The sequence below is a fragment of the Labrus bergylta genome, chromosome 11 (genome assembly GCF_963930695.1).
Source record: "Labrus bergylta chromosome 11, fLabBer1.1, whole genome shotgun sequence".
NCBI classification, from domain to species: Eukaryota; Metazoa; Chordata; class Actinopteri; order Labriformes; family Labridae; genus Labrus; species Labrus bergylta.
Window position 1 is genome coordinate 24,588,211 of NC_089205.1, and position 27,084 is coordinate 24,615,294.

General features: G+C 42.0%; 1 protein-coding gene across 4 annotated transcripts in view; it reads left to right on the top strand.

Moving 5' to 3' along the window:
• The window catches only part of tenm4 (teneurin transmembrane protein 4), a 138,128-nt gene that overhangs the window by 75,112 nt on the left and 35,932 nt on the right, over positions 1–27,084 (top strand). For 2 of the 4 annotated variants that reach the window (XM_065960321.1, XM_065960323.1), the window contains 12 exons: positions 6–216; positions 4,406–4,507; positions 5,224–5,418; positions 6,887–7,087; positions 10,579–10,764; positions 13,095–13,121; positions 15,777–15,923; positions 16,714–16,930; positions 21,205–21,324; positions 24,942–25,203; positions 26,528–26,795; positions 26,910–27,053. In XM_065960321.1, the coding sequence (XP_065816393.1) occupies positions 6–216; positions 4,406–4,507; positions 5,224–5,418; positions 6,887–7,087; positions 10,579–10,764; positions 13,095–13,121; positions 15,777–15,923; positions 16,714–16,930; positions 21,205–21,324; positions 24,942–25,203; positions 26,528–26,795; positions 26,910–27,053 (2,080 nt within the window). The remainder of the gene's footprint in view (positions 1–5; positions 217–4,405; positions 4,508–5,223; positions 5,419–6,886; positions 7,088–10,578; positions 10,765–13,094; positions 13,122–15,776; positions 15,924–16,713; positions 16,931–21,204; positions 21,325–24,941; positions 25,204–26,527; positions 26,796–26,909; positions 27,054–27,084) is intronic. The other 2 variants (XM_065960322.1, XM_065960324.1) reach the window with 1 other exon arrangement.

The following is a 27,084-nucleotide window of genomic DNA, read 5'->3' on the forward strand; positions in this document are numbered from 1 at the left end:
CGCAGTTTGACTTTGTGGAGCTTTTGGATGGGCGGCGGCTCCTCACCCAGGACATTCATGGTCTGGAGGGCCCTGTGGCTATGCAGCGGAGTTTGGTACCCATCACCACTCACGACACAGGTTTTATCCAGTACATGGACTCGGGCATCTGGCACCTGGCCATCTACAACGACGGGAAGGAAACTGAAACTGTCTCCTTCCTCACCACAGCCATAGGTGAGTGCCCTGGGCATGACCTGCTGCTGACACCTGTAATAGCAATCCACATAATCCCTATAATACCAACCAGCAGCACTAGACAGCAAACAGCCCAGACTGGGGCATGAGTCAGAGGCAGTTTTTGGAAGGTTTCAGTAGCTAAGGAAAGTGCAGGTTAATCAAGGTGAAGTTGAATACGACAAAAATCAGAACATCAGTGCTACCCTGCCATGCCCCTGAGTAGGGCATTGAGAGATCATAATATCCTCATTAGCCTGAGTGTCTCTGAGCGAATCAGGGGTCCAGCTTCTGGGAACCATTTGCATACAATTCAAAGTGTGATTATACCCTCCTGCTTGTGCCATTTTTGATCATGATTTGCTCCAATTTCCATCTACTTTCCATATATCAAAGTTGGGAAAATATTTCTGTCTTCCGACTTACTCTGCGTGACACACAGCTGTGTTTCAGACATACATCCTTCTTTGTCGAGGTGATTTGGTTTTGTACGCCTTTCTTTGTTCTCCCTAAAGCACCTTTGATTAGCACTGCTGTATAAAGCAAGGTGTGAGAGGGCCCGAGGTGTCGACTTTCACAGGGATGGCAGCTGGGAGCTGTTCTCACATGCTCTTTAATTAAAAGCTCCTGGGCCAGAGTCCATCTGTGACAGGGGCTGTGCCAGGCAGCAGATCGATGAGAAGCTGTCCTCAACACCAATGTAACACCAAGAGAAGACAGGCAAGAGACGCGCCCCCCTTAGTGTGCCAGCAACAGCCGTAATTCAATACTCAATATATGATATGACACAAGGGGGGAGGGGGGGGGAGTCAGGACAGCGTGTTTACTTTTGCTTATTGTTGACTGGGTGTGCATGGAGGCCTCCTGTGGTTTGCGTCAGAGAAAACACAACTGGATAAGGTATTCTGTGCAGCAGATATGGATGGGGATAGGGTGGTTAGTCTGTGTTAGTCAGAGCTAGAATTCTGCTTCTGTTCGTTTGTATCAGAGCTGATCTGCCCACAGGAGCTCAGAGGGAGGCATAGGGGCCTTTTCTAAAATGGGTCACCGGTTAAGTGCCCTTCAGCAGAAATTGAATCTCACCAACTGCCTGAATTGTATTGAGCCGGGGAGGGATAGAGTTGACCTTCAAATAGAGCAGCCCAGGCATAGAAATATATGTGAACAATATCCAGAAGAAACTCACTGAAAGACACAAGCAGCATTGTTTATAAGACACTAACTATTTTAAATTATCTCACTGATTCTGACAGTGTTGGTAGAAAGAAAAAATGCTCTTATTCTACTGTCATTGAGGCACTTGATGCTCTTCACATGATTAAGTGAGCGGTATGCTTTCTGCACGTGGCTCTGCTATGATACATCTGGGAGGGGGGAGGGGGGGGGGATGGAGCGTCCCTGTCTTTAATCTGGGCTGCTCCTCATTACTTGGCCGTGGCTCCATGGCAATGTGAAACGTGTCCTACTGAATGTGTTGTATCACAGCCCTCTGGAGCATGTAGCCATTTGTCCCTGCTGCCTGGTGCCAGACATTCTTCAACCTAGACACAGCTTCCTATAAGGGGGGAGCGAAGCAAAGAGGAGCAGAGACCCGGTACCTATGTCTTACTCTTTCTCCTGTCTCACTGTATAGCAAGAAGCTCTCTCTGTACACAAACGGCCATCATTCAAGGATTGCTGAGCGTCCTCGGAGAGCATGGCAAGGCGCTGATTAAACCTGCCCACTGCATGCTTCTCTGTCCTCACCAAGTGGAGAGACTCACACAATAGTTAGCTCCCCTGATATGAAGGGTAATGAATTTCAATGAAGCTCTGCTTGAATCCGTGATTTATGCGTTGGCCTATGTCGAGTGTGTGGCTAAGAGATATTCATGGCCTTCCCCGCCTGCTCTCACAGGAAACACAGGCAGTAGACATGGCGAGTGCGTAGTCTGCTAAAATGCGTCACAGCATTCAGAATAGAAGCACTGCAGTCCATGATTACTCTATTATACATGCTTAACTTTGCGGTTTGCTGTTCACCAGAGAATTACCCATGATAGTTAAAGATAAGATAACCTTAATTAGAGGAACAATGATGTGGAATACTTCCATGCTTATTAAGTCAGTAGATGGAGTTTCTTGGTAGCTAAATTGCTTCAGCACATGCCATAGAAGCGGAACATTAGCAGGTTCAACATCATAAACTTTAAAGACACTTGGTGTATATTGTCCTCGTCTCCTTTCCCGCTGGTTCCTGTCTGCCTCTTCACTCCACACTCTCTGATAATGGAATTATTCTATAAAAGAATATTTTTAAAAATGTCAGTAGATTGCAGCAGAAGTTGTATCTTTCAGCACTTTGCTTAGTGAACAATAAGTTGCACTCCTGCTTTCCTTTTTTTCATCCCTATATACATGAGCTACTACCAGGAATCTCTCCTTTATAATTGTACTTCTGGGAGGAATTTCTAATGGCTGCATACCACACCCACACACGATGCTGGATTCTCTAGCTTTGAGCATAAAAACAGGCCCCCTACTTTAGGTCCATGTTGTTGTTGGAAGCCATCAGATCCCCACCAAAATGCTGATTTGCCTCCACCGCCCCAGAGGACAGTCTCCCCTGCATCCCCTCACAAACCCAACATGGCAAAAGGAAGCCTGCAGCATGGAAAACATCAGCAGCGTTTCTCTGCTCACTGCCTCTCCCTCTCTCTCTCTCATTTTACTGTATCTCTGGTCTGCCTCTATCTCTTTCTCCCCCTCTCTCTCTCTCTCTCTCTCTCTCTCTCTCTCCGTCTTTTCTCTCTGTCTTGCGTTGCATCCTCGGTGATGATTGACTCTCCAGAGTAAAGGGAAGCTGAATCCATGGCTCACATTTCTAGCCCTTTGTGGAGCACAAGAGATTCTTTGTTCAGTAAGTTTTGCCTCAGAGCTTCTGCTGCCTGTAGGCAATGAACAAGATTGAATATTTTTCAGCACCATTTCAGGCTTAATTCAGTGAGCATCGTGTTTCAGATTCTGCTGCTGTTGAGCACCTCAGAGTTCAGTGGTCAGCCTTATTTCTAATAGAAGCAACTGTCAGAACATTGTCGTAAAAAAATAATTATTCTGCAAATGTATTTGATTTAGATGGTGATGAGGATTCAGTTGACAACATAATTGGGAGTTTGTTTTTCTAACCGTTTTCATTACACAAAAATGCTCTCAGTTTATTCAATTGAATTTCTTTAATTAGGACAGTGCATAATAATTGACAAATAAGCGATATGTGTCTATGTAAATATGCCAAATTAGCAGAGTGACTTAATTGTATCTGTAGTCCTACAGAGGCTACAGATTTAATTTATTGTAATGGATTATTGGACACATGGTGATGTATATATTATCACCCGGGGACTGAAAATATCGGGTCTGTGATCCTATCAGATAGTATTGGATTTGAGCATAATTAGAATATAAGATGATTCCAAGATATATTGAGTTGATCAAAATTCTTTTTTCATTAAGTTCAATTATTTTTAACACAAGCTGTACACCTGTCCATTTTAAAAATAATGTGAATAATAATCAAAGAACACGTACAATCACAGCTTCAACATACTGCCTACAAAATGCCATTAAACATTATAAATCAATGTGTTTACAATCCCTACTAGAGTGCAGGTAATTCAGCTTGTAGCATTGTGATGACTTGACAAAACAGTAACACAAAGTAATCTGCCGGGCCTGATCACTGCTTCTGCAAACACATAAAGCAGACTGAAAATGAGACCATAGAAGAAAATACGATACATTAACATTTCCCTTGGCAGTGGGGAAGTGTAGGTTCCAGTGCTGCTGATGCTTTCAAATCGTCTGGTTGCAGTGTGCCATAAAAATGATGAATTAGGTTTGTTAAATGATGCATGTCTCACGTCAAATCCAGTGCTTTCAGAACTTCCAAGAATTTGCTTTGTGACTCTTGCTGGAAGCCCAGATGATCAGAACATGTTTACTCTTTTAGTCGATTCTCCCATTTGGAAGACACATTAGTAACACTCAAATATGTTTTTCTGTCAAGTAGAAAATGTTGACGGAGTGGAAGCCTCTGCTTATCACTGTCATTAGCAAAGGGATAATAATCAACCCAGAGAAAATGAGTGGGAGGAAAATTGTTTTTCAAATCACATCTCTCAGTAAAGCTCCTGGTTTTTCTCTCTTGCAGAATCTATTGATGACTGCCCCAGTAACTGCTTTGGGAACGGTGACTGTGTCGCTGGAACATGCCGCTGCTTTTTAGGTTTCAAAGGACCTGACTGTGGGCGAGGTGAGTCACACCCTCAGTCGTAATGTCTCTATTGATCAGCATCATTCATATCCAGAACGTATTAGAGAGCTGGCCAAATTATCTTCACTGCATTACCACAACAAAGCAAATTGAATATAACATTTCTCTTTCATTGTCCTTAAGACTTTACTTATTAAATTAAGCAGTTAATCTGCAGATGATTCATTTTTTACTCCCAGCTCTTCTCATGGCATCTTGTGTTACATATATAAGAAATGTATAAAAAAAAAAAAAAAAACTGTAGATAGAAGAGAACTTAAGATTGTGTGCTGGGTGTTGACTCATTCTTTCATTCAATGAAATCAGGGCGTTATTCATTTTTTTAAATTAAAATCACCACAAAGAAAAGCTTAAGGCAATGTTTTAGAATGATGGTACATCTTAAAATAATCCAGTGGTTATCCATGTGTTAACTGGCACCATATTTATACTTTCAATTACTAACTTTAAATAACAACTGATTGATATTTTATTTGAATCTGGCAGACGACAGCCAATGTGTAGATTTTAGAGTGGATTTTTTGTTTTAGTATTTTTGTCACATACACACATGATGCCATACTTTTTTTTTTTTTTTTTTTTTTGGTCAGAAGCTCATTGTCAGATTACAGCTTTTTGAACATGCTCACTATTCTTTGAAGCTATGGTTGGAGTGATCCATTCAACTGGATGTATGCTGTCTGCTCTTTTCAAAGCCGCCTGTCCAGTGCTATGCAGTGGGAATGGTCAATACCTTAAAGGTCGCTGCATGTGTCACAGCGGCTGGAAGGGCTCCGAGTGTGACGTTCCCACAAACCAGTGCATTGACATCACTTGCAGTAGCCATGGGACCTGTATCGTGGGAACCTGTATCTGCAATCCGGGCTACAAGGGAGAAAACTGTGAAGAAGGTGATTGTTTAAATAAGTCATGTTTATGTATCCTAAACATCAAATCCTACATAATATTGCTGCTGTAACCAACACTTTGTTAGTGCTTGACATTTAAAAAAATACTTATAATGAGAACAGCTATTAAGTCTGTATGGCTTATTTAACAGTCTATCTTGTAAAGACGGAACATGGTCTATGCAGAGTGCATTAACCATAACACTCCACAATATGTTTCCTAGGTGACTTTCCCTACATTAATCAATGATATTAGGCACCACCTTAATCAAAACAGTCCATTTATTGTCTGAAACACCCAGTCTGATGTTAATCCATTAGGAACTCCACATTCATGATGCTGGATAAGGCTTGACCAGATAAGATTGAAGGAGCCATTGTGTTTGTCAGCTCTTGAAGGCTCTCATTTCAAGATGAAAAATGGCCCCTGAGAGTTTGACAAATGGGGGTTTGTGACATCCATAGGCGCCCATTCTATTTTGGTTGGAGTGTTCGCGGTAAGGAGTGGAGGGGAATGTGCACGAGGGCCCTTTAACATTTGCACCTTTCTTCCGTGCGACCTTCAGGCACAATGATTAATTGCCAGGAGAGAGTTTCTTGTCAGTCAGCTTCTGATCTTTGAGCCTTGTGCCCAAACCATCTGCTAAGAGGCGAAAGATCCTGTTTGTCTTACTATAACGGCCTTTATAGCCATTTATGTCATGGTAAAGGGGAGCTGCCATGGCGTGGCCTGCTGCTCTCAGTGGCTAGACTCTACTCTGTCTTGGCGCCCGTTTGCCATCTGTGTGTGCCATGCGGATATCGTTTGGTAGAAAGAATGTTATTATTGCGATTATTTGCTCCCACAATCTTTACAAACATTAACAATATGCCAAGAACACATTAGTTTGATATTTGCATTTCAATGAAACTGATACAATTTATAATGCTAGAGTAAAAAAAAAAAGAAGCAGGTACAAGGACGTTTTGATCTGCAGTTGAGCATGCTCTTCCCTTGGAAGTTCTAACTATTGCCTGAGGCTTTTCCTTACTTTAACCCATTTTCTCCTTTCTATTCAGTCAATGTGGGTGTCGGTTTTCCTGGCTATGAACTACTCATCATTGTAGCTTTCATTTTAGAGAAACATGCTCATATTAAGACACTTTCTTTTCAAGGATGCTTTTTCATAAAGGGACAATGGGAAGGTGCCAGCAGGAGTGTGGGCAGCATCTGTAGGTTGGTGCCATAAGCCCCAGTATGATAACAGACTTATAATTAGCTTCTTTTTTTTTAAATCTCACATCATTCCTGTGTGTTCTCTCTTTACATTCATTATACGTGTGTTAAGCTAGTTGCAGCTGTATCTGAGCTGCTGTGGCCTACTTCATGCGTCCTTCTAATCGGGACCAAGAGAGACACCAGGTTGTCTCTGAAAGAGGAAAACAGCAGGTGAATGGTGTGTCTAACTACTTCTGTTTGAAATCCTTTCAGTGGACTGCCTGGACCCGACATGCTCAGGCCGAGGGGTATGTGTGCAGGGAGAGTGTCACTGCTTTGTGGGATGGGGCGGGCCAGGATGTGAGAGCCCCAGGGCCTCCTGCATGGACCAGTGCTCTGGACATGGAGCCTTTCTGGCAGACACAGGAACCTGCAGCTGTGATCCCAACTGGACAGGCCATGACTGCTCTACAGGTGAGTGCCTTTCTCATATGAGAGTAAACATTGGCAGAATTCCCTTTCACAGTCCAGTGCTGATTTTGCTCTGATTACCAAGTCAGTGCATTCACAGAAACCATTTCATAGGGCTTATCAAATTTAACTAAGGCTTTATTTAATTTGAGTCTATTTTTTTAAGTAATTTTGTCCTCATGTAATGTGCTTTAAAATGTAGCCGCTTCTTAAAAATGATTGGTAGTTGCACCTCTGTAATGGTTAGAATTAAGATGCTATGCTATGAAAACAAATCCTAATAACTGAACTGAAGAAGCCTTTCAGAGGAGAGGTGAAAACAAGCCCAGTTACCCCTGAGTCGAGCTTCAAATTACCTTGACCTTGATGACTGAGAACCTACACAGAATTCTTAATAGTTCAATGATTAACAAATGAAATAATGCAGCCATGTACAGTGACAGTTTGATTTCAGTGTTGGATTCTATTTATATTTCATGGATCGTCCTAGAAGTCAATATTTCTGATTGGGTTGAAAGAAAACGTCCAACAAAAAGATTCAATTATTCAAATCAATGATCAACTGGAGGTCCACAGCTAGCAATCAGACTCTGGTTGATTTAAAATGGAAATCTATTTCCTTTACAAATGGTTTCCTGCTCAATCTCCACATGGTTAACTAGCAGCCACAGAAAAGAGGGAAACGCAGAGCAGGGATATTGTCAGAGCCATGATCTAATGCAAGTTACTGCTCGTTCTTCAGTTCTGGCTTTCTTCACATTGACGCCGGGCTCACAGCTGATGATAGCTTTCTCTGCTCTGGAGGATTGTTCCCATTGTGTTCATTTAGTCCATGGGGAATGTTCTCTCAGGGTGCGGTCACACTGGCCATCCGTACCGTGCTGTACCCAAACACGATTGCCCCCCCCCCCCCCACGGGGCAAGGTACGGATGGCCAGTGTGACCGTGCCCTCAGTAGGCAGAAAGGCAGAATAGACCTTCTTTAGGATCTGAGGTTGAACAAATCCTGTACAATTTGGGCTCACATCTGGCAGCAGCCTGCCCCCCTTAAACTGAACAAATATGTGTTTCCTAAAATGGAAGTGTTTTAAGTGATCGATTGTTAAAGAGCTGTTCAATGTAAATATCTCATTGACTGACTTGAAGTATTGGCAGATGCAAAGAAAATTCCAGGGGGAAAAAGCAGATCCGGTTGAATGATTTCAAAATGTTCACCTCATGTAATCAACATGAGCCTATGTTCATGTTTCATGGCTTCTCTGTTGCAAATGAAAGCTAAAGAGAACTCTGTTTGAACAGACCTCTGATGTCGTGTATGTGTTGATCATCGGTACAACAGGTCTGTTTTCTAGGCATTCTCAACCTTCATCTGCTTTAATTTAGACAACATAATTAGTATTCTCACAAAAATATTTCTCAAATGAAGAAGTCACTTGGATTTGTGAATCTCTTCCTGTCCCAGGCAAACACAATGACCCATTAGGTAATCCCGGGGATTTAGAGGGAAATGGGCAGTTAGTCTGAGTTTGCTTTCCAGTGAACGAACTCTCTTTATCCGCCTTTATCCTGTCCATTGTCGAGCTTTCTGTCCTCTAATACAACACCAATCTTGATAGTAGGGTAGCACAGCTAGCAGCTTATAATTTAACCTTGTAGACTTGTTGAATGAAAAGATGGAAAGCTTTCAATAATCTTCCCATCCCCAATACTTCTAATGAACCAATTCATTTTCTCCTGTGGGTTTAGAACAGTGCAACTTGGGTGTACACAGTTGGTAGTAATACTGTTACAACAATGCCTGAGGTTTTATGTCCTTTAATATGTGTGTTTTTATGCTATTTTTGCCATTCTCCCACCCAGAGGAAAGTTTGTTTACACGGCCCTTTAGTGCAAATGGTAACGGCCATCAGGGGGATGGGGGTATTTCTCACAGTGGGCTCCTCTGGCCGTAGATAATGAGGGTTTGCCTGCAGGCTGTAATTGCATCTTTATCACGTTAAAGCTCTCTCCTGTGTTCCAAGTGAGCTGTTGTGTCAGTCAGCTTTGGTCTGCTTTCTCTCACCAATGTGTGTGTGTGTGAATAATTCTGGGAAATGTGTGGTCAGTTTTTTTTTTTTTTGCAATTTGGCTTTTCAACAAATGTGTTAATGGGATCACTCAAGATGATCATTATGGTCATTAGCACCTCCTATTTAATGCTGTTAATGTCCTCTTTAGGGAGGAAGAAGGCATAGATCTACAAGAAGGATTGATGGGAAAACCTGTGTAGCTACTTCATGTTTAATGTTTGTCTGTATGTGTGTATTAGCAGTCATAACAGACAGTGATATAAATGCACACTCTACAACCAAATCTAAAGTCAAATTCTAAAATGATTATCTCTATAGTCTAATAAAGTGCCAGGCTGTAATTAGCAGGGAAAGGTGAGTGTTTATTCACCAGATTTTTAAGCTGGTAATGTCATGTTATGGTTGGTGGCAGGAAAATACCACTAAAATTAAATATGTAACTCTGAAAAGGCTGTAATTGACTTATTAAAAGATTTTACCTCCAGTTTGATCCCCTGTGGTCAGATTTGAATTAGCTCGGCTAATAAGCAAGGAATACATGGCTGTTGTTCCCTGATGCCCAAACTGCTAAGCCTTTTTTTTTTTTTAACCGAATAGTTAATAAAGAGGTTCACATTTCAATGAGATTCATAATAAATCTGTCAGTGTTTGATTTCCATGAGCTTTCGTCTTGTCGTACATTCCCTGGAGTTCATGAGTCGTGGGTAATGTCGCGAGCTCTACCCGAGCCTGTCAGGGAGGTCTTTCAGCTGCCACACAAAAGCGCCCGCAGTGGTTTACTGTGGCTACGTCTCTCGGCCCCCCTCTTTCCATGAATGTACTTGTTCCTCTGCTACACTGCACTTGGGTAGAAAAAGCAGCATGTTGACATCCTGTGCCTTGAATCAATCAAGCCTTAACTGCTGCCTTTAGCTGTTACCAAAGCATGTGGAGGAAGAAAAAAAAAACAGCATTTACAAAAAATAAGAGTGTAACATTTTCTGTTTCATAAAAAAAGGTAGTTCTAATAATGTTGCCAGAAAATTTAAGAAATTCCAACACTAATTTTTTTTCCTCTTTGTGGAAGAAAGAGGTGATTTTTACAAAGAGAAGAAGAGGCAAGGAGAAGAATGAATCTGCTAAGGCCGCCACAATCCATGTCTTTTCTTTGTAATGGACTTATTAGATTTGTATTGTCAAAAAGGATTGCCCCTTATGAGGTGCAGGAATTTCTTTTCAGCTGGCTTCAGACAAGGTAGTGGAGCGTGGCCGCCTTTCCTTGACAATAACTCCTGGATTTGTCTTTTCTTTCACCCTTGTCCCGTCACTGCCTCGTCTTCCCTTTTCCATCCCACTTCCACCCCCCCCCCCCCCCCCCTTCCTTACATTCTGTCTGACGTGCCCCCCCTGTTTTTTTGTCTCTTTCTATGTCCCTGTCTCCCACAGAGATTTGTGCAGCGGACTGTGGTGGCCATGGCATTTGTGTGTCAGGCACCTGCCGCTGCGACGACGGCTGGATGGGCACTGGGTGTGACCAGAGGGCGTGTCACCCTCGCTGCAACGAACACGGAACTTGCAAGGACGGCAAATGTGAATGCAGTCCTGGTTGGAACGGAGAACACTGCACTATTGGTAGGATGGAGAGGGGTCTCGGGTCAGGGTGGGGGACTCTATACGTGTGTGTATGTCTGTGTGTTTGGGGGCCAACAAAAGCATAGGCTGTCTGTCTGCTTGTGTGTGTCTGAAGCGCTGGGTGCGAGGGGATTGGTCCAGTTGGAGAAGAGAGGGAAAAGCATGCTTAATTGAATTTGTGCAACTCGGTAAAGCATGAACAGGTTTACTCAAGGATCTGAGGCTTGCCTTCATGCATTTTAATGTGGGAATGTGCTAAGGTGTCCTTTCATTTTACTCATCCTCTTCCCCATCGCTTTCTTTGCCCCCTTTTCCATTTACTATTATTTCAAATGCTGACATGTGAGTCATTGTGAGCAGGTCAACCACCTCTCTAAGCTGTGTGTTTATACTAACAATTGTTCTTCTTTAAAAAGCTTGCAGTTAAGTTAAGTTCATGAGACCTTGACTAAGTGTCAAAAGTTTTCTTAAAAGCCTTGAGGCTCTAAAATGTAAAGGAAGTTTTCAGTGAGTTAACAGAGACTGATCTGTAAGTGCCCATGTGTTTCATTCAGTATAGTAAGGTATGTGTTGTATGGGCTGTTAATGTTGGATCTGTATATTTAGTTGACCTCCATTACAGAGTCGAAATAAAAGTATACAATACATTTTTTATTGAAAATATATTTAGGATCCAACTTTTTGTTTGAAGTTCATGAAGAGATGACACTCCAAAGTGACCACACACAGTTATAGATCATTACAAAAACAACAGATAGAAGAAAGCAGTCATCTTAAGTAAGCCAGTAGATATTCCCGCGGCCAAAGAGATGACATGGAATATTTTTGAGTTGATTTTATGGAACTTCGGAGGTTTGAATATTGTTTGTGTTTCAAGTCTATCTTGAAGTGTTTTAATGCAGTGAGCATCATGATACTTAACATCAGGACTGTCAAACCTCCTTTTGACACTAGAGAAGACCATGTGGAGGACTTGCTATTTTCTGCCTGCTTTGAAAGATCTCCACTCTACCTCTCTGTTTCTGTGTTGCATTTATTCTCTTTCCCGTCTCCTCCTGTCCACTCTTCTTCTCCTTTTATTTCTTTCTTTCACTTGAATCAAATGAACACATTTGTTTTATAAAAATATATTATTACATATTTTTGAAGAAAGTCTTCATACCCCGTGTTTACTTTGATGTTGTGGTAAGGAGCTACTGAATAACATTTAACACAGGAATGTCTGGATATCCTGTGAAACATCATGCATTCTTTTGAGTTTGTTTGAATAAGAGAGCACGAGTAATAGATCCAGCAGTGCTTTGTTGACATCTGCCAGCTAACATGATAGCTGACTCATTATAATTCTATGATCCAGCCACTCAAGCATCAGGGAGGAAGTGGAAACACAAAGGCCATCTCTTTCCCCCCCCCCACTGCCACAGCTTTTCAGTGACAGAAACGTGCAAATCCCACACATGTGACTCTATATGGAGATGGGGCAAAAGTAGAGAATTCATTTCGTATAGGTGAACATTTATCCTAAATTCAAAGTAGATGAAGATCCTTTTTCTTGCACATCTCGGAGCGGGGCTGCCTGAGTACAGGGCCTGACTGAGTCTGTGAATGTTTTATATGCCGGCCTTACATTATTGATGGGCCTTTTATAAGTGCCATATTGAGATCCCCACTCCCTCGACAAGAATATTCCTCAGTGTCATCCATTAAGAAGCCAAAGATCTCAATTTAAATCAATTTTCATTATTGAGAGCTTCGCGTCGGCCTCAAACCCCACGCTGTTGAGCACAGGAGTTCCAGTTCGGCCTTCACCGTTGCCAAAAGCCTCTGGTGCCCTCGTCGGCTGTGGAGGGGTTTGAGGATTAAAAATGCTTTTTGGTGAACTCCCTGACCTCCTGTAGGAAATTGCTTGAGAGATTTAAGGGTGGTAATATGTGCATCAATCATGTTGCTTTTGAAATACTCCCCGGAGATACTCTGCCGATCCCAGCAGTTGATAAATGGGAACAGATTGAAATGTTCTTTCTGAACATATCACTTTTTTACCCTCTCTCTAACACTTTTTTGATTTCTTTCTCTCTCTGTCATTCTCTTTTTATGTGTTCCACCCCTCCCCCCCCCCCCCTCTTTGTCTGTCTCCATCCTCTCCCTCTGTGTTGGATTGTATTTGTTGTGTTGCTTGTAATGCATGATTTTGCTTCATGACTGCATTTTTCTTTTCTTTTCTTTTTTTTATCTTTTTGTAATGTAAACTAACACCTTGCCTTGCTGTCTTGCCATGGAAGTGGCACTGTTCAAACCTCCCTTATATGTCCTGTCTTTTATCTCCCAAGCTCACTATCTGGATAAGGTAGTGAAAGGTATGACATTCCTCCTTCCTTCTATTTTGCCCTCCTCTCATTGTAACCCAAGCCAGCATTAACAAATCATGCACACACACCATGCTCTCCCCCTACATTGACATATGCAAACACCCTGCACATCTTGCTGCCCCTGAACAAGTCATTCAAGAGATCCCCACCTCCCATCAACTTTTTGCCATATTGTCACACAGTAATCTCCACTTAGCACTTTCACACCTGGTGAGTCAAGTTGTGCTGCTTTCTTGATGTCTTGAATATTTGGTATGTGTGCAGCCTTGGTTTTTTAATAGAGAGGTGTTCGGAAAAAGGGGCTTTATAACTTGTGCCATGCATTATGGATGAGTGTGCAGCTGTGAGTAGAGCCTGATAGGTGCTGAGGCCGCATCCTCTCTAATTAAAAGAGTTCATGGTCTGGTTGGTGCAGGGCAAGCAGGGGGTGGAGGCTCTGCAGCAACCCTGCCTCTTTGCCTCCAGTACCCTCTCTCCCTCTCCCTGTGTCCTTGGTAATGGACCACCTGGCATGACAGCGGCTGCCAGAGGAGTCCGTCGAACACTTGCAGCCTCACGTTTGGAGCTGTGTCAGGCAGGCTTGGGCAGGGCTCAGCAGGGGCTCCAGTCTGAAAGGCCTGCCAATTACAATGAACTGGTGCCAGCAGAGAGCGGATCTTTATTTATCCTTGTAATAAACATTCGGAGCTTACTAATCATCTGCCTCCACTGGTCTAACTAGAGTTGCTTTGTCCATTTGCTCAATAAAAGGATGGGTAATGCCCAAATGTGTCTCAGAGGCAAGACACTCGTTTATGGCATTAGTCTTCAACAGCGACTCCCCCTTCTTCAGGGAAACCAGACGGACATGAGGATGGGATTTTTCATTTTTCTTACAATGATGAATTATTTACACGTTTCCCCCATTATTAAACAGGCTGCATGCTGGTTGGTCTTTTTTCATTTACTATTTTAAGACAAACAGTCTAATGAAACCCCATGTGTCTACTCCAAATCCATATCTTTTTTTCTTTTTAAGTCTAAAGTTACTTACTTACACTTATCATAGTTCATGACTGGTTTTTTTTAACATGGTTAAGATCGTTTCAGATAGTCATTATATTAATACATTTTTAGTGACTTTCTATAGAGGACGAACTGGACAACAGGCAGAAAAGAAAAGAAAAAAACAGGGATATTGTTTTCAGTTTCTACAATAAATGTACAATAAATTCTGCTGTTTGTGTTTTAGTTCATATCACTGTTTATTAGCAACAACTTCACATTAGATATGTCTTAGTGTTGATGGTCCTATGATCCAAGTTCGCACTACGACTCATGTCTTGTTCCCTCTTTGTGTTGCGACAACCAAAATGCGACTGATGCATCACACTGCTAAGAATTTGAAGTACAACAAGTACCTTCTATCTTCCTAAACATCTTCCTCTGTTTTTTATTCTCGACGCCGTTTCTTCTCTTAACTGATCTTGCTCTCTTCACTACATGTCTCAACTTCACTGCAGCAGTCCCTCTCTCTCTCTCTCTCTCTCTCTCTTTCTTTGCTCTCTTATACCCTCGCTCTTCTTCTGCCTTTGTGATGTAAGAGCATCGAGGCAGCTGCCCCAGTCTTTTTAGTTGATAAAATGGGTCAGCTTAACATTCTCTCTATATCAATGCAGCTTGCTAACAACACAAACTGTGACAGACTTGTGCGTTTGATATCTTATATAACCCTCTGCCTCAGCAAGGGGATAAGAATCGTAAGGTAGCAGATAACTGCCAAACAGCTCTTGGAAAAAAAAAAAAAAAAAGATAGTTGAGACCATCCTCTGATCTACGCCCTTGTGTGGACCTCTGCAGAGAGAGACGGAGGAATGTTTCACCTGTCGTTTGGCTCCAGCCTGCTTTCAGCTCCCCTGGGGTCACAAGTCCAGGAACAGTTAGTGACAGCAAAGTCTTCTCTTGCAAAACACCAAATGAGCTCAGCCTTATCTATTCCTACTATTTCATTTTGCATTCTCCTTCGCTTAATGACAAGACAAGGACTCTCCCTGAACGAAGAATCTTATTGATTGCTAAGAACAGTCAAATTAGAGCCAATTTATCAAAAACGAGGGCAAATTATGATATCAAGCCCTTTTCACTAACTTACACAGTTTTGGTTCAACGTGTTCCTTTTTTTGAAATGCTATGATCATGATGATGGTCACATTCGAATATTACATGAAAACGGATCAAATTATTTGCCGGCATATACACGTATATATACTCTCATTACCCAGCTGTAGTGGCATAGATACTGGAGGCCAGTCGATTATAGTAATGAGTGAATATTGATTTAGAAGATCTCTCTTATCCGATTCGACTACACAGGGATATAAGACGCTTCACATAAGGTGTATCAAATTAATCAACTTCATTTGAGGGCCAATATGTAGCCCCCCCCTCAGCCGTTTTAAATCTGAATGTTCTTTTAGTTTATTGCAACCCAGATAAAATATCGGCAACAAATCATTGTCATCATACTAGGCCACATTGTTTTATTCTTTTACGGTGGATGTTTGTTCAAAAACAAAGAAGAGTTTTTATCTGTTACTTTTAAACCTGCATGTTTTGATATTCTGTGCCGATCTCAGTATTTGTGCTTTTTTTTTTGTCATGCAGAGGGCTGTCCTGGTTTGTGTAATGGAAATGGTAGGTGCACTCTGGGTAACAATGGCTGGTACTGTGTGTGCCAGCTGGGCTGGAGGGGCACTGGCTGTGACACCTCTATGGAAACTGCCTGCAGTGATGTCAAGGACAACGATGGAGGTAAAATCACAAACAACACACGGAAAAGCCTTTTGTCACTGGCAAAGCAGATACAGGGACTCTTAAATAGACATGGGTTGACGATAAAACGAACCCCTTTGTTCTTCAGAATAAACTGTACTATGCTCAAGATGAGGACTGGCTTCCAGTCATTCACCTGGACAGCAGGTTTTTATTGGAAAAGCATAGTAGCTGGCCTGAGGTCCTAAGCATGCACTGGCCTCAGGAGAAAGTCCCTGCTATGCCCCCTAACTAGCCCCGAGCAGGGCCAGGCACACACACACACACACACACAGAGCCAGCCAGGGGGCTGCACCACTCTTGAGGCCAAGTCAAAGACGTGACTTCCTTTCTTCCAGACCTCATTCTGGGCTTAAGCTTTGCACTAGCATCCCTTATTTATGCAGGGGCTGTTTGTCTCCCCATCACTGTGCAGTTACATCGGGGCTCTCTCTGGCAAAGACAGGGTTCTGCTGGGGATTTGACTGACTCCTGACAGCAGGGTTTATTTTTATCACCCATCTGGCGATATAGGCCCCTGGAAGCAAAGGGTAGCTAGTCCAATGACCCACTTCTTTAAAGTAAAGTGCAAGACACAGCAGCTCTTTCTCCTATATTTTATCTCAAATAAATAAACTTTAACATGACTCCAGGCATGTAGTTAAACAGCGTTCAAATGTGAAAGTTATGCCCCTGATGACTCATATGTTTAGTTTCCTTTGCCAGGTATGTGTCCAGGCTGTTGTTAAAAGGGACAGTGTGTGTTCTGTGACTTGTTTGACCTTGTCAGATGGCCTGGTGGACTGCATGGATCCAGACTGCTGTCTGCAGGCAACCTGTCACACCACCACTCTGTGTGTGGGCTCCCCGGACCCCCTGGACATCATCCAGGAGACACAGATGTCCTCCACACAGAGCAACCTGCAGACTTTCTACGACCGCGTGCACTTCCTGGTGGGCAGGGACAGCACCCACATCATCCCAGGAGCCAACCCCTTCGATGGAAAGTGAGTCACGAGTACATTCCACCTACCACAGACCACTTGAATGACTTATATTTTCTGCATCATCTTTGTTCTCATGCGACAGTGTTGACTGTTGAATAAGTAATTTCTGGGTTTATAATCTTACATTTTAATTAATCTACTTAGGATGCTTTCTTTTTTACATCATGTATGTGGGCTGTTGTAATGACTATGCTATGGTTATTGGATGTGTTAGTGAATGTAAAACCATTTTCTTATTTACCAGAATATGCAGGCAGGGGGATGCAGCTATAGGCAAAAGATGCTAAACCGGGGAGGGACCGGTGGCATGCATAGTTTAAAGGTTGATGGACAGATGATGATGGACAAACATAGAATGTGGCAAAAAGCAGGGAGCTTTTCCCTGGCACGAAAGGCATCTCATATTCATGTATTGTGATTACTTTTACTGTAATCCATATGCGGCCCACTCCCAGAGGCAGGGCTCACGACACCCCAGCCCTGGAATCTGAGATGCTTTCATATCAGGCAGGATGACTGTCAAAGTCCCCTAAGATTCCCTGCCTCTCTCTCCCTTTGTCTCCTTCTCTTTTCATCTCTTAAACGCGTGTGAGGCTCTGTCACCGTATTTGCATCCTACTTGCTTGTGGATCCCTTTCATCTTGGCTTACTATACTCCTGAAAAACAAACAGTCAAACGGAAAATAAAGTAAGAAAAGATAAGTTGAGAGTATTTCAAATGTTTGTCTGATGAGTAAAGACATATTAAATGTTGTCAAAAAACAGCAGACAAATCAAACAAACTCAAGAGCATGGATTTATTTGTGGGGTTTTTTTCCCTTTATTAAATAACAGCAGAAGGTTTTGGTTTCAGACATCGCTGTTTTAATTCAGCAGGGCGATTGCTTTGTTCTAAAAGGAAGAATCTAATTCAGCAGAGGCGACTGACACTCAAGCAGGATTATTTTCTTCCGTTTAAATTGCATCATAACACATCTTAGTAATGGGTGCTAAATAAAATGTACATAATGTGCTGCTTGGCAAACCTAATGCTGTCCATCTTACCTCAGCGTTTGCAGGTACACATGTTTTTATCGCTTATGCAACATATGCGCCTCTACGCCTCAGTTTCTGATGTGAATATTAAGAAGCATCAGTGGTCACTCACTTTGTTATATTAAAATGAATAAATCTACATATATGAATTACATGGACTGGCGTCAACTCGTACTCTGCTGGATTTTGAACTTTCAGTGGTAGTGTCAGCCCATACTTGAGGAAAGCCCTCGTAACACACTTTGTGACATTTTGCCTCATTGACATTTTTCTGGCTTTCGAGAAGCACTCAACACTTTGCAGTTCTTTACTGGACAGAGGAAGAGGCATAGAGAGGTTGAGTAATACTCTTGTCTCTCACACAAGAAGAGGCGGCCATAAATAAGTAAAATAAAGAATCCAGAGATGAGCTGCAAGATTGGAAGCTTGGCTCACCTAAAAATATCAGGGATAATCTATTATTCATGCTTGGTATTCATTCCCCACCCACTGACAGATATGAGCGGTTAGGACAGGGGGCTCAGGGCTTCAGATGAGCCTTGCAGTCACGGTCTCGGCATCTTCCTGATATGCAGAGTCCAGTCACCTGATCATCTCTTCATTGATCCGTTAACCACTTCCTCATGCTAGTAGACATGTTGGACTGCTATTTCTGATGTTTCCCACCACAGAAAGCTGCAGAGGTGCCACTGAATAAAGCATCTGCCACTGCATAAAACGTCTCGACTCTCTGCCATGACACATAATACAAGAGACTGCTGAGGACCAGCAGTGGAGGCTGACTAGAATAGTAAACAGGGACTTTGTCCACTAAACAATTTGGGTAAAGATTGATAGCTGACTTATAATAGTGAGGCAGAAGCCATTCGCTTCATTTACAGGCCAGCACTTGTTTATCATTTTATTTAGAAGTCCTTTAAAGGCATAAGGCCATTAGTGTCAGACAGTCTCTTGTTTATTTTGCTTCTAGTGTGCTTCATGCCTTTCAGCAGCCGAATATATTTGTAGAGCTAAGAATTAACACTGATGTCTCCTAACTATGCAGCCTGGCTTTGCTCTGTGACATACAGGAAGGGGGTGTGCTGGTTTGCAGCAGGGTTTACCCTATAATCAAGTTATTTCCATGTTTAATCATGTTTTAGTTGCTTCTGTGGAGATGGTAGTATGTATTAGCCTCACTCACAGAACGTTGTCCTCCGTTAATTCTGGCATACTCTCTTTTCCCCTTTTGAAAACACAGAGCAACACTTACTGTAACATGCATGCTGAGTGAGATATTTTTAATATTTGGAAAATAAAGTTGTGTCATAGTTGTTTTTCTTTGACGCTTATTTGCCACATTTATTAAATCAATCTAAGTCATCCAAGTCCATTTAACTTGCTCACGGAGCTACTCAACGTCCTCGGCTGAAACAGAAACAGTTTGTGGTAAATCAATAGAGCATTATTGTTCAACAGTCGTTCATGAAAAAAAACGGTTTCAATTACCTTTATAACTGCCCCTCCTCCTCATACCTAACAACATATAACAGCAAACTCGCTTCAAATCATCGATAAGAAAAGTCAGATACAGAGCTATTTCCATGTGTGACTGTGACATCATTTCAGATTTGTTTTAATTTAATGGTGCAAGATTACTTTGGCAGAAATGTAAATGAAGCCTTAATCAGCTTCCATTAGTGAAATGGACAAACTCATGTCATAATACTCAACATCAGAACATCACACAAAGAGGATTTCTTTCAGAGTCCCGGTGGCTTCACCTGTTTCTTTTTTTTATATGTCCTCACTTTACCCTTTGTGGATAATGTCTGATATAGTGGAGGTTGGAGACATTGAAAAGTCCTTTGTTTGACTTTGAGAACCGTCTAAGACGGGTGAAATCTCATAAGAAGGGAAGGTTTCTGCTGTGAATACTTAACACTTTCTTTGCTGCTCTTCTTTTCCTTGTATTTGATGTCAATATTTAAATCATTTGTCTTGGCAGCAAAGAATCATCTCCCCATGTGGTTCACAGAGGCAGAGAGGAGATAGTTCCACTTTTGCAAGCTCAATCTGAAGAAAATGTGGATGATTGCCTCTTCAAACAAGACTGTAAAATAAACTGTCAGCATGAATGATTAATGGTTGACAGCCAGGCCAGCGCTGGGTTAACTTTAGTAGTATTTCTGTGTTAATGCATCCAGATAGATCTTTGGGTATGAGCCCCAGGATTCAGAGCGGTATCTCCTTGCTTGTTTATTGTGCAGTGGTGGACAGCCAAGGTCTCCTGAAGGGGACCTGGCCTAATTAACATAAAACTGGGTTCCTAGGGACCAGGATAGTGAGGGGTGAATGATCTTGCCTCTGGTAAGGACATGTTGAGGGCAGCTACTAACATACTAGTGTTAATTGTTTCCAGTCCGTGGCAGTGTTTAAGACCCAAATGTATTAAAAATAGCCATGCTCTAATGAAGAAGTGGCAGTGAGGCATTTGTTAGGGGATTTCTTTTTTTTTTTTTTTTTTTTTTTTTTTTTGCAAACGACAACAGAAACGATGGCTGACCATTAGTTTGGCCTCACTAATGACCAGGGCAGAATTTGACGAAGGAGACATGATACAGCAAGGTCTAATCTTCATCGGGTTAGTGAGATTGGGAGTTGAATTTGGATGGCTTTCAACTATTGATTGGTGGGGACTGATAATCAGATATAATTTATGCAGCTTTTTGGAGACCTGATGCCAGTCTAGAAATCTGTCAAGGACTTGATAACCAGCCAAGCAAGTCTTGCAATCTGCAGCCCTGTTATTTCCCTCTCCTGAGTTCAATAATGGAAAAGATAAATCCTCCTTTTTTAATTAGAGCAAAAGCAAAGTAAACCTTCCTTATCTCATTATCCCTCCATTCTGGGTAGAAAACCCCTTTGAGACTTCTTCGGAGGTGTAAGGTTCTGTTTCTGCTGTTGCTGCTTTTGTTGTGTACAGTGTTTATGTTTGGATAACATCCGTGCATACTGTATATTTTCCTCCACCTTACTGTTCTTGATTCTTTTCTCTTACTTTTAGAGAAAATGTTATGCTCTTTATTTCTATCATGATTGTGTACACTTGGTTATCAATAGCTACACCTGTACAAGCCCGGGCTGTACATTTGAGTTCCCCCTTGTCCAACTGTTTTCTGAGTCAAGTCAGGGGGGTGCTAATAATTGTTATACAGTATTGCTCCTTAACTGTGTTGGTCTTTCCTGCTTCCATACAGCCATGCTTGTGTAATCCGTGGACAAGTGGTGACCTCGGATGGAACACCTCTGGTTGGAGTCAACATCAGTTTCATCAACAGCCCATCCTATGGTTACACAATCACTAGACAAGATGGAAGGTAAGAGCCCATTTCATTATAATGGCCCTCACACAGAACCAAACGACGGGGGGCAAATTCCACTAAATGCAACCTCAATATCATGTGCAGAAATGTGACAGTGATATTTATTTTTTTATAAAATAGTGTTTTTTTTTTTTTTAGCTGTGCTGAATTCTAATGATTGAAGAAAACACAGTTGCCACTGCACACTGTGCTGCCATTGATCTGCTTCGTGCTTTCATTTGGTCCAATTTTGGAGTTCTCGGCTCAATTCCCAGAGAAATCAAACAAAGCCCTTCTGGTACTCTCATAAGTTATGCTTCACTAGCAGCAGGGAGGGGAAAGAATAAAATATGCCAATTCAAAGCAGCTCACAGGGGCAATGAAACACGGTGCAGATGGACATTATTTATTCCACAAAGGAAGATTTAGAGAGTAAAGTGAAACGTTTAAGTTAAGGCCAAAGACCTGCAATTCATTTATTTTCCTCTGTCTCCTCTGTCGTTGTAACCCAAACATACTTTTTTTGCCCAAATATGAATTTAGTGAAAAATATCTTTACTTGAGCACAGTTGTGTGGTAAGTTAACTCTATGTCCATAGAATGATAATGCAATGAGTGTTTTCCACAGAGAAGACAAGGTTATGGATATCTTCTTCTGCTGAAACACCACACTGTGTCAATCAGTCAATTTCCCAACTTCTTTGCTTCATTGCAGTACCACATGAACCCCTTTTGGAGGGAGACAATAGTTGTTAGGCAAAGTGTTCCAAAAGTAGAAGTGGAAAAAGTCTGAGCTTTCTCTGTGGATTTCTTTGAATGACTCCAAGCCAGCTGCTTTGGCACCAGGAGATTTTCTCTTGGAAATCCGGACAAAACACTCAGAATGGTTAAGACATGTTTCTTAGTGTGACCGAGGAAGGTGAGAGAGTGAAACTTTGGGGGAATGTTTTCTCTGATGTCTGTCCTGATGAGATTTTTTTCACACATAAGGTACACTTTTACAACCTCAAATTGCCCTGTTTCTATCAAAGAAGTTAATATTAGCAAGGCTTTGTGAACCGATCCTCCTGACACTTTTATCAGTTACAGACACTCTGAAGGGACACATCTTTGCCACAAGTTTTAGATTTTTGTATATTTTTTATTTTTATTTATTTATCTAGGTACTTCCTGTTTTTCCTCATTCCTTCCACCTTCTTGTCACTATCTGTTTTCTTCATATTTTTTACAACAACAAAAAATGCATAATCTCTCATATCGTCTTCTCCTTCCTCCATCTCTTCATGCTTCCCCACCTCCATCTTCCCAACGGCCCTAAGCCTTTTCTTTCTGGGCATTTCTCTTTCACTTATTTTCCTTTTCCTTTCCTCATGTTCAGGTCTCAAGTCCTTTTCCACTGCACTGGCTTTCCTCATCTCTATCCTTTTCCCACTTATGCATGTCCCATTTTTCTTATGCATCACCCTGTTTTTGTCCACAAAACTCTATACTCTCCTCTTCCTTCTAGCATACGTGTAAACACTACTCCATCTCCCAGGTTCCCCTGTAAACATGCCCACTCTCCTGCAGCTCCCCTGCAATCACTGTAAACTGGCTCAGTGCAGCGTGAAATCAGAAATGCACCTGTTCAGCCACTTAGAAATGGGAAAGCTGTCTCAACTCATTTTTTATGATGTGTTCTTTATTGTCAAAGGGCTTAGTTTTTTAAATTACCTTCTCACTGTGTTGAAAAGTTTTCTGACCTAGACAAAAGAGGTTCATTTAGTTTCTTACAGCTGTGTAGTTATTTTCTGTCAGGCTGAGCACTGATGCACACCTGTTCCTTTTTATGTTTTCCCCCCACTCATCTGTAAAATGCTGATGTGGATTGCAGGTCATTACATTATTAGGTTCCTTTAAGGATCTCTGTTGGAGCTGTGATGTAAAAAGGGAATCTAGCGTACACTTAACGACATTGTGCATAGTTAAAAATCCTTTCTAACATCCAAAGATTCTTACTATTTAATGGACAAATCTCCAAGGAACTTATAATCAATATTACTGAATTTCTGGCCACTTTCCTTTTTTCCTTTTATTGAAATGTAGTGAATGAGGACTTACTCTAGTTTAGGGCCTCACAAGTGTATATGACATCTATCTATGCAGCTCGTTTTCATTGTAACTTTTAAACAGTGTCCTTCATACACTCTCACCTCAACCCGATATGATTCATTTCAGACTAGAATATATACTGGCTGGGATATGATTGTGTATAATTTGTATGTGGCACGGCAAGTTCATTGGCGGGGTTAACTCTTTGAGCTTGATGCATTCCTTGAGGGCACAAGCAAGCAAGGCTGTTACAGGTAGCCTAATAAGTTTTGTCACATGGCTCCGGGCTGTTGTCATGATTGATAACAGCCAGTGAATCACTCCATCGATTTGCCACACTGGCCATGAGTACCTGTCCAGCAGTGTTTGGAGCATGCGTAGCCTTATCCTTCCAGGTGTCATACAGACTGACCTGCTGCAGTTGTATTGCTACTTGTGAATCATAGAAGTGCAAGAGTACCACTATCACAGCTCCCATCTTTTCTGCAGCCTCCACACTGCTGGAAAAAAAAAAAAAAACTGGCTCCACTCAAACCGATCCAAGGGCAGAACACCAAGGGCGGAACAAACCTTTGTTTATCACCAAAGCCAATCAAATGTTTACCCTCAAGGGAAGTTAGGATAAGCAGATTCTTTTTATAGTAGCTCAAACCAAGAGGGAGGTTGCCTGGTTTAGAGGCTGTTATTTGGACCTACTTTTTTTTACCTGTAATTTGGAAAAGATGCTTCCCGTGTGAGGAATAGGCCCTGTCCCCGGGGCCTGTAGGTGACCAGGTGCTAATTGGTTCTTAAAGAGAAGCGACAAGAGCTGCACACGTAGTGCAGGTGCAGGACGGCTGTTGTCACCATTCAGCAGTTTTAGATGACAAAATCACCAGAGTGTAGCCTGTTTTTACTGAGACCCTCTTAGGTCAGCCCAGAGGCCCTAAAAAGCAACAGTAGATGGGATTGCATTGCAGGGCTTTTAGACTGATGTAAGAGTGGACAGCCTTCATCTAAGGGATCGATAGTGAAGTGGCTGCTACCTCTATCCTGCTGCACACATCTCTCTCTCTCCCTCTCCCTCTCTCCCTCTCTCCCTCTCTCTCTCTCTCTCTCTCTCTCTCTCACACATATAAAAGTGAACACAGGAGCAGTGCATTACACACACATGTAAACTGGCAAGCTTTGACCTAAAGCTTTCATCAACTTTTCTTCAAAAACAACCTTCATATTATGACATTTATTAAGAGGTTTTGCTTCAAACATTTTGATCATTTATTTGTTCATAGCCTGTGTGCCTGCATGATAATGGTAAAAAAAAAACTTGCATCCTTCCTTTAGAGTCTTCTTTGTAAAATCAAACATTTATTATGTTATTACTTCACTTATTTAGAAAAGAGTCGTTTTCATTGCCAGATCTTTGTCTACTCCTTAATTTTTAATACATTGGATGCACTGCTGGGATTTTAATAGTATTCATTTTAAAATCATAATACCAATCTGAACCTGATGTGAATCTACATTCATCCTCTCTGACACTGTGAATGTCTGTGTTGCAGTTTTGACTTGGTGACCAATGGGGGCATGGCTGTAGCCTTGCACTTTGAGCGCTCTCCATTCATCACCCAGGAGCACACTCTCTGGATGCCATGGGGACGCTTCTTTGTCATGGATACCATCGTCATGCGGCATGAAGAGAACGACATCCCTAGCTGTGACCTCAGCAGCTTTACGCGGCCCAGCCCCGTGGTGTCCCCTGCTCCGCTCACAGCATTCGCTGGCTCTTGCTCGGAAAGGCGGACCGTCGTTCCCGAAATCCAGGTGAATACCCTGCACCCCACCCTCCTCACTGCCCTGCAGGTTGTGATCTGCATGGGTCTCTCCAAATGATTTATTCCACACATCAGGGAGAGACTCTGAAGACTATTAATCATGCACAAGTGTACTAGTGACTCTGTCTTATGGCAGTGCTGTGATTTTATCCTTGTGTAAATTGTCTGCAGAACCTTGGCGATTTACAATGTACATCGTGCAGTCTCACACCTACCACACACACATGAAACTTCATTTTTTTATTTTATGTTGATATCTATGTACAAGTGAATGTGTCTTGTTGGTGCAAGCACGCTCTTGCATGAACTTGTGTTTGCAGGTGAATGTGCGGCTACTGTGGGTCTGGCAGGCATCTCGGTGCCCTTCTCTAATTACTTGTCTCCTACTTTGCTTCATGGGATTTATGGCGTATCAGTGAATTTAGAACACAGCCTTGTTTATTTATAGAGCCTCGTCTTTGCTTTTTTTAAGTGCACCATACGGGAACATCATCCAAATTACACTTTTCTTTTTTTAAAAAAGGAATCCAGATCAATGAACCGGACAGAGCTGCAGCAGAGCCAGAGCTTTGTGGACATTTTAAAAAAGAAACACATCATAACTAAAATGTCATCTGACCAAGGTCGCTTTGAGGAGCTGTTTCAATTGTTACTTTCCGTGTTGTTCACTGGAGACAGGCAGCAATAATGTGAATCAATTAGAGCAGGAATGACTGAGTCAGCCAAACCAATGGTGTCAGTCTTTGATCACGGTGCAATGTCTTAGTGCTGACCTTCTAGTGTGTTATCGAGACATTACAGATCTAACCTCAGTGGAAACTTCCTAAGGCCACAATGTTGGCGCTTGCTAAACTAACTTTTATTACCTAATATATTATCGCACTGTGCAAGCTCCAAGCCCAAGGGCAATGCTTTGATGCATTTGTCATATGGATTGCAGGAAGGAATATTGCCCCAATGAAGGACTTGCTATTATTAAATCAATTATGAAAAATACTCACAGGAGTACATAATGAAGAAATCTTTCATCGGATTCCCTGTAATACACACATAATTGTCCTCTAATTGATGTTTCTTATCTTCCCATGGGTCCATATATTTGGCTGTAGACAAGGCTCTAATAAATATGATACAAAGGTCGTAGCAGCCACCGACCAGATGTCACAAATTGACAAGCTACACAAAATAAAGAGCCTGCAGAGGCACATCATATACGCTACCTAAAACACTGAAGGAAAACGTTTCTGTTAGTTTAATATTTGCAATCACTGACAGCCAGCTTTGTTTTTGTTTTTGTTTGTTTTTGTTCATAGTCTTTACAGGAGGAAGTGCCCATACCAGGGTCAGAAATGAAACTTGGCTATTTAAGCAGTAGGACCCCAGGTTACAAGTCAATCCTGAGGGTGACCCTCACCCACCCCACAATTCCTTTCAACCTGATGAAGGTTCACCTCATGGTGGCTGTGGAAGGCAGGTTGTTCAGAAAATGGTTTCCTGCAGCCCCAAACCTCGCATATGACTTTGTGTGGGATAAGGCAGATGTGTACAGCCAGAAGGTCTATGGCTTATCTGAGGCTTTCGGTAAGTGATCAATGTTGCACAATGCATTTTTTTTTTTTTGGGGGGGGGGGGGGGGGGGGGGGGGATTTCTCCCCGCAATATAAGTGGTTTGCTTATCTTTGCTTTGTTTCCTAGTATCTGTGGGTTTTGAGTATGAATCATGTCCAGACCTGATTCTATGGGAGAAGAGGACTGCTGTTCTTCAGGGCTATGAAACCACTGCCTCCAAACTGGGAGGATGGACGATAGACAAGCACCATGCTTTAAATATCCAGAGTGGTGAGTCAACTACTAATCCCTTTTTTAAATG